The 15,912-nt window shown below is 40.3% G+C and overlaps 1 protein-coding gene across 1 annotated transcript in view; it reads right to left on the reverse strand.

Annotated features, from left to right (window-relative positions):
• Positions 1-15,912, reverse strand: part of RABGAP1L (RAB GTPase activating protein 1 like) — a 1,244,335-nt gene that overhangs the window by 920,285 nt on the left and 308,138 nt on the right. Inside the window, exons 8-9 of the mRNA XM_053693261.1 lie at positions 7,290-7,356; positions 5,744-5,846 (exon numbers count right to left, since the gene is read on the reverse strand). Of these exons, the coding sequence (XP_053549236.1) occupies positions 5,744-5,846; positions 7,290-7,356 (170 nt within the window). The remainder of the gene's footprint in view (positions 1-5,743; positions 5,847-7,289; positions 7,357-15,912) is intronic.

Genomic DNA, 15,912 nt, shown 5'->3' on the forward strand with positions numbered 1-15,912 from the left:
TTTTAAGAGCGCTTCCACTTTATATAGGAATAACCTCCTATAGTCAGAGAAAAAACTAAATAATAAAAAAGTGTATACCAATGCAGATGTTCTTAAATTTGAACTTTACGATAAGGCACTACGGCCCACAGAACCTTCCTACCAAAATCAGCCTCAGAAGAAACACACAAAACTTTGAAAAAGGTTTACAAAAACCAACAAGTAGCTGCCTTTCAAACATGATTGATAGAAGCATCCTTGGGCAATTTGTAATAAGTGGCAACTGCTCTAGAAGAATGAGCAACAATCCACTCAGGGGAAGTTTTCACCACAACTAAATAAGCCTTACAAATAAAGGCTTTAAGCCAAGCTGCTAAAGTCAAAGCTATAGCTTTCTGACCTTTGTGAGGCCCAGACAAATAAGCAAAAATAGAAGAATGAATGAAATCTATAGTGGCTTCCACATACTATTTGAGAGTACTCACAACATCCAAATTGTAAAGACACTCCATAGAATTCTTAGAAGTTGGACAAAAAGTAACCACAATTATCTGATTACTAGTGTCTGTAAATAATACCCAAGGAAGAAAAATAGCCAGTGCAAAGAACAACATTATCATGATGAAAAATCAAAAAAGGTGGTTTGCATGACAAAGCTGAAATCTCAAAAACACTTCTAGCCGAAGAAATGGCTAGAAGAAAAAGAACATTCCAGGAAAAAAAAGATGAAGGTCTAAACCATGCATTGGCTCAAAAGGAGGAGTGTGAATAACCCTTTGAAAATGAAATTTATGCTTACATGATAAATTTGTTTCTTTCTTGACACGGTGAGTCCATGGATCATCATTATTACTATTGGGAACATCACTCCTCACCAGCAGGAGGAGGCAAAGAGCACCACAGCAAAGCTGTTAAATACCACTCCCCTCACCCACAATCCCCCAGTAATTCGACCAAAGGGAAAGGAGAAAGGAAGTAATATAAGGTGCAGAGGTGCCTGAGGATTATGTAAAAATAAACTGTCTGAAAATACAGTGCGGGCCGTGGACTCACCGTATCAAGAAAGAAACAAATTTATCAGGTAAGCATAAATTTAATTTTCTTTATAATGACACGGTGAGTCCACGGATCATCATAATTACTATTGGGAATCAATACCCAAGCTAGAGGACACAGATGAAAAGGGAGTGACAAGACAGTTAGCCTAAACAGAAGGCACCACTGCTTTAAGAACCTTTCTCCCAAAGACAGCCTCAGCTAAAGCAAAAGTATCAAATTTGTAAAATTAAGAAAAAGTGTGTAAAGATGACCAAGTGGCAGCGTTGCAAATCTGATCTACAGAAGCACCATTTTTGAAAGCCCAGGTAGAAGAAACAGCCCTCGTAGAGTGAGCCGTGATTTTCTCAGGAGGCTACTGACCAGCATTCTCATATGCCAAGCGAATAATACTCCTCAACCAACAAGAAGGCGAAGTAGCCGTAGCTTTAGTCGCCTGTAATTAATATTTCAAAGCACGAACTACATCAAGGTTGTGCAAGAAGGAGGATTAGGACACAAAGAAGGAACAACAATTTCTTGATTAATATTCTTATCTGAGACAACCTAAGGAAGAAAACCTAAAGGAGTAAGTAATACTACCTTATCCAAATGAAAAATAAGAAAAGGAGCTTCACACTGCAACGCTGAGAGCTCCGAAACTCTTCAAACTGAAGAGATAGCAACCAAAAACTAAACCTTCCAGGTTAACAACTTAATATCCAAAGAATTCATAGGCTCAAACTGAGCCTGTTGAAGAACTCTCAAAACTAAATTAAGACTCCAAGGAGGAGACAAAAACTTAACCGGATTCTAACCAAAGCCTGACAAAAAGACACCAGACGTTTACATCCGCCAGACGTTTATATAACAAAATAGATAAAGCCAAAATATGACCCTTCAGAGTACTATCAGATAAACCCTTCTCCAGACCCTCCTGGAGAAAAGCCAAAATCCTAGGAATCCTGACTCTACTCCAAGAGTAGCCCTTAGATTCACACCAATACAGATATTTACACCATATCTTGTAATAAATCTTTCAAGTCACAGGCTTACGCGCCTGAATCATAGTCTCAATAACTGACTCAGAAAAACCACGCTTAGATAGAATCAAGCGTTTAATCTCCAAGCAGTCAGCTTCAGAGAAATGAGATTTGGATGAAGGAAGGGACCCTGAAGTAGAAGACTCCATGGTGGAAAGGATAACATCTCCACCAGATCTACATATCCGATCCTGCAAGGCCACGCCAGTGCAATGAGAATTACTGACGCCCTCTCCTGTCGGATCCGAGCAATAACTCTAGGAAGAAGGGCAAACGGAGGAAACACGTATGCCAGACTGAACTTCCAAGAAACTGCTAGAGCTTCTATTATAACCGCTTGAGGATCCCTTGACCCATACTTCGGAAGCTTGGCATTGTGTGGAGATACCATAAGATCCAACTCCAGTTGACCCCACTTGAGAATCAAACTGTAAAACACCTCCGGATGAAGTTCCCTCTCCCCCGGATGAAAAGACTGTCTGCTCAGAAAATCCACTTCCCAATTGTCTACCCCTGGAATGTGGATCACAGACAGACAACAATTGTGAGCCTCCGCCCACTGAATAATCCTGGCTACTTCCTTCATCGCCAAGGAAACCCGAGTTCTTCCCTGATGATTGATGTAAGCCACGGACGTTATATTGTCCGACTGAAATCTGATAAACTGGATTGAAACCAACTGAGGCCAGGCCAGAAGAGCATTGAAGATTGCCCTCAGCTCTAAGACATTTATAGGAAGAACCGATTCCTCCACAGACCCTGAGCCTTCAACGAACCCCAGACAGCTCCCCAACCCAGCAGACTGGCATCCATGGTCACAACTACCCAGGAAGGCCTGCGAAAACAGGTTCCCTGGGAGAGAAGATCCTGAGACAACCACCACGGAAGAGAATCTCTTGCAGCCTGATCTAGAACAATCTTTGGAGACAGATCCGTATAATCTCTGTTCCACTGTCTCAGCATGCATAACTGCAGAGGTCTGAGATGGAACAGAGCAAACGGAATGATGTCCATAACTGAGACCATTAGACCAATAACTTCCATACACTGGGCCACTGATGGTCGAGGGGAGGACTGAAGGGCCAGACATGAATTGAACATTTTTTATTTCCTTGCTTTTGTCAAAAAGATCTTCATTTCCAGAGAATCTATAATGGTTCCCAAGAATACAACTCTTGTAGCCGGAATCAAGGAATTTTTTCCTAAATTCACCTTCCAACCGTGGGAGCGCAGAAAAGACAACAGCAACTCTGTGTGGAAGTTTGCTAGTTGAAAAGATGGCACCTGAACTAGAATTTCGTCCAGATATGGAGCTACCGCAACCCCCTACTATCTGAGAACTGCCAGCAACGCACCCAGAACCTTTGAAAACACCCTGGGAGCTGTTGCAATACCAAAAGGAAGAGCCACAAACTGAAAATGCTTGCCTAGGAAAGCAAAGCCATCCGTGATAGTGAATGTCTATTCACAATGATTGCTACAGCATAAAAATACATAGTTACAATCTGTGAGTGTATATCCCTATTGCTCCACATACCTGTGTAAAGCATTTTTGTGAACAAATAAATGTTATAAATTAACTGCTTTAGTATATCAAAATGTGTGCTTATACAAACACTTATCAAACATTATTATATATAAATAGATGTTATATATTAACCGCTATAGTGTATAAGAATGTGTGCTTCTACAGACATGTCATTCTAATACGTGAATCCCCTAAGGAATATGTTAGTATAAATCCCAAGTGTAATAAGGGGGATTGCTAATTAGTATACAATGAATCTACAGAGAGCGCATCACTTAATGGGAACATATAGTTAGATGCTTCCCAGCAAAAAAAAAAAAAAAAAGTCAATTATATGTGACCATAAGTAAATAAACGATAATAAAAAATAGTGCCAATGATATCTATCACTAACATGATAATCAAGTGCAAGATGTGATGTACGTGTCTAATCTAGAAGTGGTAGGATAATTACTAGATTAAATAAATGATTAATCATAAAGCCAAAATAGCTTCAAAGAGATGAGATATGGGTAATAAGACTATAATGGTGATAGCATGTAAATACTTGAAAAGAAATGTTACTAGTGGATGTGTGAAAAACCCTAAAAGTCTACAAGCAACAAACCTAAAAAATAAAGTTAAAATAAATATATCTAGTGTACTGATATAAATTAATACATGGGAAACCAGTCAGAAAAATACAATAACACATGATGCTCACTCCTCATCACCTCCTAAAATATCCACAACTGTCTATAAGAAGGCAGCAGTATCTATTATTGTGTTTAGTCGAGAGGGAAACAAGGATTTGAATTTCTGAATCCAATGGGTTTCTCTCTGGCGTAAACGAATATCTGTTATATCTAACAGATGCAGGTATTAGGGTAATCTTGAAGCAGTCTATGCACTTGTGATGAGATAGTGTTCTGTGTCTGGAAACACTATGTTCGAGAGAACAACTAGGGTATCTATCAGACTCCCAAAGGATACAGAGCAGTTTATGATTCAAGTGAGAGGCCATGAGACATCTCGCTGGAAGACCTCTTTGTCTCCAAATTTGGTCAAATTTGGTCAAAAACCGAGACTGGCGATTGAGAAAGACTGCCTCCCAATTGTTCACATGTAATGATGGTTTTCTGCCAAGCCGATGATGCAGGACATTTCCCTCATTACTAAAGAACTACTGAGTTCCTCCGTGATGGTTGACATGGGCCATAGTTGTCACATTGTCTCATCCTATCAGAGTGGCTTACTACCTCAACCGGTTCTGAGAGCCTTTCTACATGCTGAGAATGTTACATTAACACAGGAACAAGAAAAATGTTATCCCTTAGTGTACATACGCTACTGGTGTACACTAAAGCGAAGAACCAGGAAACAATAAGCAGAATTTTAGAACAGGTGAAATAAAACATAGTGTAGCGCTCAGAAGAAACTTCTGAGTGCATTAAGCTGACCACGTTAAACTTAAAGAAATAGAAACCTTAAAAACCAAAGTTTTTAAAAAGTGCCTAAAAGTGATAAACTGCTAGTATAAGATGTAGGGTGTATATTAAGTCCTCAAACTAAGTTAAGCATGTTTGGGCTTCCTGTCCTTTAAAGACTTTAAATACATCCCTTAAATGGCTTTAGTCAAATGTTCCATCTAATTTTCTTTCATCAGATGGTGAGTCCACGAGTCATCAAGTGTGGGAATAATCCCCTCAGAGTCATAACCTATAGGTAGAGGCAGGACACACCAACACACTAGAACTTAATATCCCTCCTACTTAATATCCTGGCACATATATGCCTCGTTATTGGCTTACCGATGTGTTCAGCTAACTCCCAGTTGTTCATTGCTGCTGCTTGAAAGGATACTAAGAATGAAACAAAACTAATAATAAAAGTAAATTGGGAAATTGTTAAAAAAGATCAATGCTCTGTCTGAATCTTGAAAGAAAAAATTGTGTTTTCAAGTCCCTTAAAATTCTGCATTGTTTCATAAAAATCACAGTCAATATTTTAAATGTTGACTATCAAAACAACAATTACCGGACTATATAGATAAGCTAATTAAACAGACTGCATTCAAATTAATCAATGTCTGAAATCAAAGAGAAGTGTCAGGGGTGTGGACATTAGATGACACTACAGCCGTTCATCACAGTATTTCAAACGTCATATAAAACTGAACCTTTGGGTGTTTCTTCATTGAGGGCTTGAAAGGCTGGTGCATTAGGGTTCCAGATTCCTGTGATCACATAAGCTTTTCCATCACTACTTTTCCCCATGGATTCCTATTTAAACAACAACAAAACACAGTAATTTAAAAAAATTGGCAACATACATAAAATAATATCTGTAAAATCTAAACTGTAGCCTTATTAACTATAATGTCAGTAAGGCCCACAACTAATATTTTTCCTGCTAGGAATTTTGAGAAATATTTAAATTGATACTAAATCCAAAAAAAATTCCTTCATGATTCAGACAGATAATGCAATTTGAAATAACTTTCCAATTTACTCATATTATCAATTTTTCTTCGTTCTCTTGCTATCTTGATTTAAAAAGCAGGAATGTAAAGCTTAGCAGGCCCATTTATCAAGCTCCGTATGGAGCTTGAAGGGCCGTGTTTCTGGCGAGTCTTCAGACTCGCCAGAAACACAACTTATGAAGCAGCGGTCTAAAGCTGTCCGCCTGCTCTGAACAGGCGGACAGGAATCGCCAGACATCAACCCGATCGAATACGATCGGGTTGATTGACAGCTCCCTGCTGGCGGCCGATTGGCCGCGAGTCAGCAGGGGGCGGCGTTGCACCAGCAGCTCTTGTGAGCTGCTGGTGCAATGTTAAATGCGTATTGCTCTCCGCATTTAGCGAGGTCTTGCGGACCTGATCCGCAGTGTCGGATCAGGTCCGCAAGACCTTTGATAAATTGGGGCCTAGGTGCTGGCCCATTTTTGGTTCAGGACCTGTGTTACACTTGCTTATTGGTTGGGTAAATGTAGTCACCAATAAGCAAGCACTATCCAGGCTGCTGAAAATAAAATGGGCCAGCTCCTAAGTTTTACATTCCTGCTTTTTAAAAGATAGCAAGAGAACGAAGAAAATTTGATAATAGGAGTAAATTAGAAAGTTGCATGATTTATCTGAATGATGAAAGAAAACAATTTGGTTTAGTATCCCTTTAATATCCCATTGTTTTGTTTTCACAAGTGCTACTATTTGCCTGAAATTGCTGTGTGCATTGGAGGGATTTACTGTACATTATAGGTGCATCAAAGACCTGACTTTTACACCACTATCAGTCTGTTACTTATAGAACAATAATGCCTGGTTCACACATCCAACGGTTTGGAGAAAATGAAGATCTCATTGTGGCCCCAAGGAGTTACATTGAACAAGGCTATTTAAATTAATTTGTTGACCCTCAAGAAACAAACCTAAAAGGTTTTCAATGTCTTAGCCTAGAATGTCAATATTTAGGTTATTCACTTTGGTTAAAGATGTATTAAAATAAACAAAACAAATCTTAAGACAAATAAATACTTTCAGATCACATGCATTAACATGCATTACTGACCAGAAATTCTATTTTGTGTACAAATAGGATCTAATAGCAGCCATCAGGCATTAGTGTCACCAATAAAAAAATTACAATTATTTATGACTTTGCAATACATCAAATGGAAACAATTCAGATGATTGATAAAGAAAGAAATGGAATATGGATCATTACCATATCTAACAGATGCATATCACTGTTCTTCACATTCCTTCCTGGACTAAGCAACATTCCAAAGCATCTGTTAAAACAAAAAAGTAATAAAACAAATGTCTTAATCAGCTTATCAGTTTATAAACGGAAAATAAAAAATTAGAGACATTACACTGATTGTTATTCTAGTTGCTTATTTATAAGCATCCCTAACTAGCCTTAGAGAAGATAACAGGCTTAAAGGGACACTGAACCCAATTTTTTTCTTTTGTGATTCAGATAGTGCATGACATTTTAAGCAACTTTCCTATTTACTCCTATTATTACATTTTATTCATTCTCTTGGTATCTTTATTTGAAAAGCAAGAATGTAAGTTTAGATGCCGGCCCATTTTTGGTGAACAACCTGGGTTGTTTTTGGTGATTGGTGGATACATTCACCCACCAATAAACAAGTGCTGTCCAAGTACTGAACTAAAATTTGGCTGGCTCCTTAGCTTAGATGCCTTCTTTTTCAAATAAAGATAGCAAAAGCACAAAGAAAACTTCTTAATAGGAGTAAATTAGAGAGTTGCTTAAAATTGCATGCTCTATATGATTCACGAAAGAACATTTTTGAGTTCAGTGTCCCTTTAAGCCTACGTTACAACATGGCGGCACCTTACTTTTCAAAACGTAAAAAAACTAATACAATAGAAGAAAACTATCTGCACATTCTTCTCAGATAAAGCTTTGTTTTGAACAATTTACCTACAAATTTAGTGTTTACCCCCTTGCGCCAGTAGCGTTTCCAAGAAAAGGGAGTAATGCAGGTTTTGCAGACAGTGGTTAGTGCACTATTTCTGCATGCCTCAGGGAGTGCCAAGTGGGTTTCACTGTTTTAAGTGGAGTTTATGCACTAAAGAAGCAAATAAGGGGTTTGAATGAGCAAAAGTAAATCTAAACATTTTACAAGTGAGTATGAGATTCTCATTCAGTGTACAGCTTGCCAAATGTTTGCATCACTGGAGCAGCAACTTCACGGAGTGTGTTTCTCTGTAGCAAGTGTGAGCATAATGTATCTTCAGAAGATTGTATAAGAGATCTGACAGAACAAATTGCAGCACTGAGTGATAATCAAACATTTGAAAGGGAAATGGATAAGACTGAACAGGTTGTTCAAGGTTCTAGCAGTGGGGATGGAATTGATTCAGAGGGGGATAGTCAGGGAAGTAGCTGGGTCACAGTTAGAAGAGGAACTAGGAGTAAGCAGAAGAGAAAGGCCAATTCTGAGCTGAAATACCCCAATAGATTTACCAGACTGAGTGAAGATGTTGGGGATATTGGTTCAGGGGTGGTAATGTCAGAGGGGGGTAAATAATAGAGGATACTATTATAAAGGAAGGAAGATATGGTAATTTGAAATCCAGATCTCTTAAATTGAACAGTTTGTTGTCTTCCAGGGGCTCGTGTTAAGTATATTGGTGAGAGTTACTGATAAACTGTAAGAGGGATTCTGGTTAAGATCTTGCAGTCATGGTGCATATTGGCACTAATGAAATTTTTTTTAGGACACTCCGTCTACTTTTAACCAACTTTAGGAAATTAGGAAGCAAGCTTAAAGCAAGGACCTCCGGGATAGTATCTGATATACTATAAGTGCCATATGCTAACCAAATAAGGTAGAAGACGCTAAGGACAGTTCATTCTTGCTTAAAAATGTGGTGGCAAAATTGAGGTATTGACCTGTAGAGAGCTGAGCTGAGTTTTCAGTTGGATTCAATTTATACACTAAAGGTGGACTGCACCTAAAATGACATAGGTGCAGGTGTGTTGGGGAGATGATGGTAGCACATTTAGAGAATCATTAAAATTAGGTGTGGGAGGAGGGTAAGTCCAAACATAATAGAACTGACAGATTAGTCTGAACACAATACATCTGGTTTACCACAAAACTTGGGTGATTGAAGGGTACAACATTGAATTATAAAATTTGGTGGGAAGATCACCAAGTAGTGTGAAAGCAAATGAAAGAAACAGATAAAATGGGGGAACTGGAGCTCTTGACAGCAGAGTTGAATATCTTATTAACAGCATAACTGAAAACTGAAAACTGGTGGGATGATGCACGACTGGGAAGTTAATTTAGAGAATTATGCAATAAGGGAAGAAATTTATATTATACAGGAGATAATTATAGTGACAACTAGAAATACAGATAAAATGGATTTTGTGCTATCAAATACAGAAAAATCTAAAATAAAAGTCAAACAACATTTAAGTGACAATGATAACATGGCCAGGTTTGAAACCACTTTCCGTAAGCAGTGTTACAAGGGTTCAACCAAGACTTAATTTTAAGAAAACAAAATTAAATGATTTAAGTAAATCAATAAACAGCATAAATTGAGACAAAATATTTTCAAATAAAAAAAAAAAAAAAAAAAAAAAAAAAGCTTTGCTAAATTATACACAACACATACCACAAGGTTATATAATCATATCATGGTGGTGAAAGTGCACAATCCATTACTCCTGGAACTAATACCCAAGCTGCGGAGTCCAAGAGTAATGTGACAAAGGCTGGTATTTAGAAACATCTTTTTTTCGCTGAAAAACTAAATCCAAAACCCCAGAAAAATGTTTTTTCTTTCTTAAGACACAGTGAGTCCACGGAATCATCAATTACTGTTGGGAATATCACTCCGGCAAAGAGCACCACAGCAAAGCTGTTAAGTATCACTTCCCTTCCCACAACCCCCAGTCATTTTCTTTGCCTCTAATGCAAGGAGGAGGTGAAGTAATTAGGTGTCTGCTAAAGATTCTTCTGTCAAGATTTTTTTGTTTTGAAGCCAGGGCAGGATTGTGCTAATCTTCCATCACTATCTGGGTCTAGCCGTACTCCACGTTAGTCTCTTCAGCAGGGCAGTGGTGGCTTTAAAGCAGTTAGGAACTTGTGGGGTCGGCCTCGCTGCGTTGATGTCCTGGTATAGAAAGCCTGAGTAGGTTTACTTTGATCTTTCTATTTTCCACAAGTCTCTGTGAGGAGCGGCATCCTCTCATACCTGGTGAACTGTCTTCCTGCCGGACAGCTGGATGTGCAGGTAAGTGCCTTTTTGTCTTCTGGGGCTAGGAGGCTGGCACTGCAGAGGTTAAGGACTCTAGGCTGATGCTGCACTTAATATGGAACATAAATTCCTTCATAGAGAAGGTTTTTTTTCTGGCAGGGGCAGGCACTGATATATATGTGACTATGGAGAGGAAGGAGTTAATCCTCCTTTTGTGGCTCAGATTACTTGTACTAAGTGTACTTTATGTATTGAGTGAACATTAAATAACAGAGGCTCTGTGTTTCAGATAGTGGTTTGACCTTTTAACGTTTTTACTCAGTTTTTACTCAGTTTCAGGTCCTGCTTTGTTTTTACTCAGTTTCAGGTCCTGCTTTGTGGCCATTAGGAGAGCGTGAGGTTTAATGAGGGCGCCATTCCTATATCTGTCTAAAGAGCTATACCGCTCTTTTGTTAATTCTATTTTAATAAAAGTCTCTGTTCCCTTCTAAAAATTCGGAGTTCCGTTTATTTTCTTGTGCCCTGCTGTGACAGAGACCTCCGTGTCTCTTGGAGTATGCTGTTGATTTCGGGAACTGAGTACAAAAAAATCTCGGCTTGTGGTGATGGTCCCGCCTCCTTCTTTCTGAGTAGTGTAGCTGCGCCATCTTTAGCTGATTGAGCACTCATGTTAGGAGCGTGATCCATGTCGCTTGTAGATGCAGGGTATTTCCTTTGTCACATTTCGTTGCAAGACTTATAAGATTTATTAGCCCTTAATTAGGCAGTATTTAATCAAAGTATAACACCCATGCTTCCTTTTTCAAATGGGGGCGCAGGTTTTTTGCTAGCATTTATCTTGATGGTTCTGAGTGGTAGCTTGCACTAGACAGCAATTGCTCATAGATTGAATTCTTGGGTGTCTGTAGATATCAGTCCCATACACCATGAAGACTACTCTTAAAGGGACAGTAGTCATTTAAATTTCTTCTCTTGAAGGGAATAACATTTTATCATGCTTTGGGGAAGAAATTCTCAATCGTAAATGTTCTGTGTAAATTTTGTAAGACTACTTTCTTGTATGTCAATTATTAAATGATAAAATCTAAGAACATTATTCTCTATGCAATTGTGTTTTAGTGTATAACTAGATTGCTAGAGTATATAAATTATTTGCCCTATGAGCCTGATGTTTCCCAGGAAGAAGCTGTTTAGACAATGCCACAGTTTTCTTCTCTTTCATCCCCAGCTTTACTGCCATCACATACCGTGCCCTGAGGTTCCTCTCAATCTCCTGGAGGAGTGTATTTGCCTGCAGATTTTACAGCTCAGATACTCGCTGTGGTATTTGTAGCTATCTGTTTTTCCTTCCTTTCAGAGGAATAGCAAGAGGAAAATTAGATATTCAGATAGAATAGTTTCTGTTTCGCCTGCTGCTACTCAGTTTTCTCTCCCTCATAGGGCCTATGAGGTGGATACGTCAGTAGCCTCTGAGAGTGAAGTCTCAGAGTTAGACAGTATAATTCCTTTATCTGATGCTGAAGTGGTATCTTTAAGACTGAACACCTTTGTGTATGGTTGAGGAGGTTTTGGCTACTTTGCAGGGATTCCGATACGTCTGTTGTTGATAATTCCTAACGAATCTAGAAAGCTTTATACATGCTAGGATTCTTCTGTGGAAGTTTTTCCTACCATTGGTCTTCCCGGTTTCTGTCTTTAAAAGGGTGTTCCTGTCGCTGTCTCCATGTAATACCATGACGCACGGTGCCTTCAGTAGTAGGAATTGCCTACTCTGACCGAGAGAACTACGCTTCCTAGAGAGGGTAGTTTTTCTTTTCAGGATCATTTGTCCAAGCTGAAGGCTTACTGGGCAAGTGCGGCATCTTATTGGTGCAACGCCTTGGTTGATCCATTTGGGAGCGACTCCTTTAAGAATTAGGTTCTTAAGCTAACCAATTCCTTTATTTCTGAGGATTACCATGCTAGAGCCAATATATCTAGTTTCACTATGCTAGAACAAGCAGCCCATGTAGCCTAGTGGTTAGTTTTTGTGGCTTTGCAACTCAAAGGTTGTTGGTTCAGGTCCAGCTGCTGGCACTGGATGTCCATTATCAGGTTCAGTTGGTTTTTCCTCAGAGCCCTAGCTTCTGTTGTTCTTCCTTACAAGGGTAAGACTTTGTTTGGGGCGGATTGGTCAGGATTTGTTTCTGATAGGTCAGGAAAAGGATTCATAGTCCTAAAGGAGTTGTCCCCAATTTGGGATCAAGGTTCAGGTGGGGGGCTGAATCCCTCTGTTGGATACGAGATGTCTCAGATAGGCTGAGGACATAGTATTCCAGGTTTTCTGCATAGATTTCTTTTATGCCTTCCAGAGGCAGGTTCCTCCTCTCTTTTTTTTAATCTGCAGGTCAGATAACGGTGAGATATTATTGAAGTGCGTCTGGGACCTCTCTTCCCTGTAAGTGATAGTACCAGTTCCTATATGTGAACAGGGTTTAGAATTCTATTCTTTCCTGTTTATGATTCCTGAGCAAGTGGGGAGTTTTCATCCTCAATAGATCTTAGTTTTCTCAGGGTACTGTCCTTCAATTGGAAATCAGTAGTTCCATTCTTCCTTAGGTCCAAGATGATCAGTTCATGGTGACCATAGACCCGGAGGACGTGTGTTGTCAGTTCCTGACTTTTGCTTTCTGTCAAACACTTCAGTTTTGTGAGGTTTCCTCACATGCAGAGATCTTGTTGTCTTTTTTTATTTCCTCGGATGGAAGTGAATCTAAAAATGAGTTCCCTTGTTCCAGCTACAAGGGTAATATTTTAGTGGATTATATATTTTTTGACCTTTCAGTGGCTTAATGTATGAAGTAAGCGGTCTGATGGTTGTTTCATTGGACATCATCCTTTGCTGAGGACGAGGCTGGTTCATTGCAAACCGAGCACGCTGACCTCTGTGATTTCCCCACATGAAGGAAACTCAACTGCACAAATTATGGTAGTGGGGTACTGCGTGCACGTATTCCCCTGAAAACAAGCGTCTGGCGGATGTGCTATCTCTTTGTCAGGCCCTGGATAGAATCAGGCCTGTGTTTATATCAGCGTTTCCATTTCAAGTCTAAACTTTATTTTTAAAGTTTTGCTATAGGCTTCTTTTGAGCCTATACATTCCATAGATAACAGAATTTATGTTTACCTGATAAATTACTTTCTCCAACGGTGTGTCCGGTCCACGGCGTCATCCTTACTTGTGGGATATTCTCTTCCCCAACAGGAAATGGCAAAGAGCCCAGCAAAGCTGGTCACATGATCCCTCCTAGGCTCCGCCTACCCCAGTCATTCGACCGACGTTAAGGAGGAATATTTGCATAGGAGAAACCATATGATACCGTGGTGACTGTAGTTAAAGAAAATAAATTATCAGACCTGATTAAAAAACCAGGGCGGGCCGTGGACCGGACACACCGTTGGAGAAAGTAATTTATCAGGTAAACATAAATTCTGTTTTCTCCAACATAGGTGTGTCCGGTCCACGGCGTCATCCTTACTTGTGGGAACCAATACCAAAGCTTTAGGACACGGATGAAGGGAGGGAGCAAATCAGGTCACCTAAATGGAAGGCACCACGGCTTGCAAAACCTTTCTCCCAAAAAATAGCCTCAGAAGAAGCAAAAGTATCAAACTTGTAAAATTTGGTAAAAGTGTGCAGTGAAGACCAAGTCGCTGCCCTACATATCTGATCAACAGAAGCCTCGTTCTTGAAGGCCCATGTGGAAGCCACAGCCCTAGTGGAATGAGCTGTGATTCTTTCAGGAGGCTGCCGTCCGGCAGTCTCGTAAGCCAATCTGATGATGCTTTTAATCCAAAAAGAGAGAGAGGTAGAAGTTGCTTTTTGACCTCTCCTGTTACCAGAATAAACAACAAACAAGGAAGATGTTTGTCTAAAATCCTTTGTAGCATCTAAATAGAATTTTAGAGCGCGAACAACAAACGTTCCTTCTTCGAAACTGGTTTCGGACACAAAGAAGGCACGACTATCTCCTGGTTAATGTTTTTGTTAGAAACAACTTTTGGAAGAAAACCAGGTTTAGTACGTAAAACCACCTTATCTGCATGGAACACCAGATAAGGAGGAGAACACTGCAGAGCAGATAATTCTGAAACTCTTCTAGCGGAAGAAATTGCAGCCAAAAACAAAATTTTCCAAGATAATAACTTAATATCAACGGAATGTAAGGGTTCAAACGGAACCCCCTGAAGAACTGAAAGAACTAAGTTGAGACTCCAAGGAGGAGTCAAAGGTTTGTAAACAGGCTTGATTCTAACCAGAGCCTGAACAAAGGCTTGAACATCTGGCACAGCTGCCAGCTCTTTGTGAAGTAACACAGACAAGGCAGAAATCTGTCCCTTCAAGGAACTTGCAGATAATCCTTTCTCCAATCCTTCTTGAAGAAAGGATAGAATCCTAGGAATCTTTACCTTGTCCCAAGGGAATCCTTTAGATTCACACCAACAGATATATTTTTTCCATATTTTGTGGTAAATTTTTCTAGTTACAGGCTTTCTGGCCTGAACAAGAGTATCAATAACAGAATCTGAGAACCCACGCTTTGATAAGATCAAGCGTTCAATCTCCAAGCAGTCAGCTGGAGTAGGACCAGATTCGGATGTTCGAACGGACCTTGAACAAGAAGGTCTCGTCTCAAAGGTAGCTTCCATGGTGAAGCCGATGACATATTCACCAGATCTGCCTACCAAGTCCTGCGTGGTTACGCAGGAGCTATCAAGATCACCTACGCCCTCTCCTGATTGATCCTGGCTACCAGCCTGGGGATGAGAGGAAACGGCGGGAATACATAAGCTAGGTTGAAGGTCCAAGGTGCTACTAGTGCATCTACTAGAGTCGCCTTGGGATCCCTGGATCTGGACCCGTAGCAAGGAACCTTGAAGTTCTGACGAGAGGCCATCAGATCCATGTCTGGAATGCCCCACAGTTGAGTGATTTGGGCAAAGATTTCCGGATGGAGTTCCCACACCCCCGGATGCAATGTCTGACGAATCAGAAAATCCGCTTCCCAAGTTTCCACTCCTGGGATGTGGATTGCAGACAGGTGGCAGGAGCGAGTCTCCGCCCATTGAATGATTTTGGTCACTTCTTCCATCGCCAGGGAACTCCTTGTTCCCCCCTGATGGTTGATGTACGCAACAGTCGTCATGTTGTCTAATTGAAACCGTATGAACTTGGCCCTCGCTAGCTGAGGCCAAGCCTTGAGAGCATTGAATATCGCTCTCAGTTCCAGAATATTTATCGGTAGAAGAGATTCTTCCCGAGACCGAAGACCCTGAGCTTTCAGGGATCCCCAGACCGCGCCCCAGCCCATCAGACTGGCGTCGGTCGTGACAATGACCCACTCTGGTCTGCGGGAGGTCACCCCTAGCGACAGGTTGTCCAGGGACAGCCACCAACGGAGTGAGTCTCTGGTCCTCTGATTTACTTGTATCTTCGGAGACAAGTCTGTATAGTCCCCATTCCACTGACTGAGCATACACAATTGAAATGGTCTTAGATGAATGCGCGCAAAAGGAACTATGTCCATTGCCGCTACCATCAAACCTATCACTTCCAT

The sequence above is a fragment of the Bombina bombina genome, chromosome 10 (assembly GCF_027579735.1).
Source record: "Bombina bombina isolate aBomBom1 chromosome 10, aBomBom1.pri, whole genome shotgun sequence".
Lineage (NCBI taxonomy): Eukaryota > Metazoa > Chordata > Amphibia > Anura > Bombinatoridae > Bombina > Bombina bombina.